Below are 2977 nucleotides of genomic sequence, written 5' to 3'. Positions count from 1 at the left end.
TTAGTGACATGGAGGGATCTTGAAGGAAAGAGGAAAGGACACATCAATGGTGCAAAAAGAAAGTCCAAGAATGAGAAATTCATGCAATCATTTAGTCTGAGGGATGGAATATTGCTCATAATAATTATCCCAAAGTAAGCAATACAGAAAAAGGAGACCCAGTGGAGAAAGGGGATTTAACAATTTCCATGAGTTGGCAAGTGCCAATTCTTTTTAATAAGTGTCCCAGAAAAGTCTGGCAAGTGACCAAGTGAATGAATAAATGGTTCAGATCCCTCTACATTGTGAGAAAGAACTAGAAAAGCACTTATAGATGGGAAAGTTTAGGAAGTGAGGAAAAAGAGCAATAGATTTTTCTACCAGTCCTAGGCAATAAGATCTTGGTAAGAAATATAATATTTATAATATAATACTTAATATATATTATAAATATTATATTTCTTACCAAAGTTAAATAAAATGAATTGTCCACATGGTATAACTTGAACAAAATTTTGATGCCTCTCTTGAATGTGGCTAGGAAAATTAAATCTAATCATGACATTTCAAACTTATCTCTGGAGTGGTCAGATTTGATCAAAGAGATACTGATCAAATTCTCTGCATTTTATTTAGAACAACAGAGAAAACTTGCTCCTGCAAATTGTCAGAGCTGTTCTTCAATTGCTTGGCAAGGAGGGGTTTCCTTACTGCCTCCTTGGACACTTTAAGCATCAGAGAATCATGAAGTTGATCTTCTGAGTTCCTTCAAATAACATAGGAGACACAATGGTCAGATTCAATGAGACCTCCCCCATGAAGGGGTTCATTCTCCTGGGCCTGTCAGCCCACCCCAAACTGGAGAAAACATTCTTTGTGCTCATCCTGCTGATGTACCTGGTGATCCTGCTGGGCAATGGCATCCTCATCTTGGTGACTGTCCTTGACTCCCACCTGCACACGCCCATGTACTTCTTCCTGGGCAACCTCTCCTTCCTGGACATCTGCTACACGACCTCCTCAGTCCCCCTCATCCTCGACAGCTTCCTCACCCCCAGGAAGACCATCTCCTTCTCCGCATGTGCTGTGCAGATGTTTCTCTCCTTTGCCATGGGAGCCACAGAGTGTGTGCTCCTGAGCATGATGGCCTTTGATCGCTATGTGGCCATCTGCAACCCCCTTAGGTACCCTGTGGTCATGAGCAAGGCTGTCTATGTGCCCATGGCTGCAGGCTCCTGGGCAGCTGGAAGCATCACTGCCACAGTGCAGACATCCTTAGCAATGCACCTGCCTTTCTGTGGGGACAATGTCATTAACCACTTCACCTGTGAGATCCTGGCTGTCCTGAAGTTGGCCTGTGCTGACATCTCCATCAATGTGATCAGCATGGTGGTGGCCAATGTGATCTTCCTGGGGGTCCCAGTCCTGTTCATTTCTTTCTCCTATGTGTTCATCCTTGCCACCATCCTGAGGATCCCCTCTGCTGAGGGGAGGAAAAAGGCCTTCTCCACCTGCTCTGCCCACCTCACAGTTGTGGTCGTCTTCTATGGGACCATCCTCTTTATGTATGGGAAGCCCAAGTCCAAGGATTCCCTGGGAGCTGACAAGCAGGACCTGGCAGACAAGCTCATCTCCCTGTTCTATGGAGTGGTGACCCCCATGTTGAACCCCATCATCTATAGCCTGAGGAACAAGGATGTGAAGGCTGCTGTGAGGAACCTGGTAAGTCAGAAACACTTCAGTCAGTGATGGTGGGATCTCAATTCTGTGCTCCCTGACTGCTCCCACATGAGGACCCCAGATAATGAGATCACTACATGAGATCCAGCTTCACCAAAGATCACATAAGTAAATCCCATTACACGAGAAGGCTCCGTGGGCAGGAGTTTTTAATGGAACTTCTCCCACCTCATTCTAGAAGCAGTTCCACAAATGTACGTACTCTTTCAAACATTGTCCTGGTTCTCACTCTTTGTCATGGATACTAGCCAAATTGAGATCACGGAAAGCTGATTATTCAAAATATTTTTAGGAAACAAAAATCAAATAAATAAAATCTCTAGTCTTCATTTTCTTTGTTCATCTGCACCTTGATTTCTTTTTTTGATCATATTTGAACATATTTGAATGGGTCTTACTTTTGTTATTACAGTGTCCTTCATACTAATTATTTGTTGAGAGTAAATACCATATGGATTAGTACAAGGTAGTATTTATTTTTCTCCTTATCCATTTGCTGTAAAACAAATACTTAATAAATGTTTCCTAATTTGCTCTCTCCTTATGTCTTCATAATTAATCTCTTTTTCTTGTCTTCAATCAAGGTCCTTACCAGAAAATCATTCATTCCCTATATGCTGATAGGGGAGTGACAAAGGGTAACAAGACTGATACAAGTGTCAAAAGCTCAAATCTTTTTTATTTCTCCTTTTGAAGATTTAATTCATGCCTTGGTTTGTCCTTAGATGGCAGTGGCCTCCCGTGGGTCAACAGAGTAATGCAGAAACTGAGATCATCAGGAAATCACTGACATCAACTTCAAAGAGAAGAGCAAAACTAATGACCAAGCAAATGATCTTTGTTGAAAAAGAGTTAGTGCACACAGATGGAGAGAATGTTTTCTGATTTTAGTTCCCTGGTAATATTTTCAGTGGAATTGAGAGGCTATTGGCTCAGGAGCAGTCTATGAAAAGAGTTTAGGAGATAATATAAAGGGAAGATAAGAATATTTTATAAGAAAAAAAGAAAACACTATTCATCAAGTGAAAGTCAATAGCAATCAGTAGAAAAATAAAGACAATACTAAAAACATGTTTTTAATTCAAAAGCAACTCGTACTGTTCATCTAGACTTCAGAGAGGGGAAAAAAAACCTCAAGTAGATTAAAATTATTTCAGAAAAGATGACAGGCATGAAAGATTGGCCAGGGGACTATATTCTATGAGAGATTCATCACAGAATTTCACAAAACGAGAACAGATCAGATGGAAGACACATG

The 2977-nt window shown here is 41.0% G+C and overlaps 1 protein-coding gene across 1 annotated transcript; it reads left to right on the top strand.

Moving 5' to 3' along the window:
* Positions 1 to 768: 768 nt before the first annotated feature.
* Positions 769 to 1728, top strand: LOC306645630 (olfactory receptor 13C7-like; the record flags this gene model as incomplete). The annotated part of the gene is made up of 1 exon (XM_079113571.1): positions 769 to 1728. The coding sequence occupies one exon, from the start codon at positions 769 to 771 to the stop codon at positions 1726 to 1728; it is 960 nt and encodes a 319-aa protein (XP_078969697.1).
* Positions 1729 to 2977: the final 1249 nt, after the last annotated feature.

Source organism: Sciurus vulgaris (genome assembly GCF_902686455.1).
Source record: "Sciurus vulgaris genome assembly, chromosome: 15".
In the NCBI taxonomy this organism is placed as follows: domain Eukaryota; kingdom Metazoa; phylum Chordata; class Mammalia; order Rodentia; family Sciuridae; genus Sciurus; species Sciurus vulgaris.
Note: the sequence above shows the minus strand (reverse complement) of the source record. Positions and strands in the feature narration are given on the sequence as shown.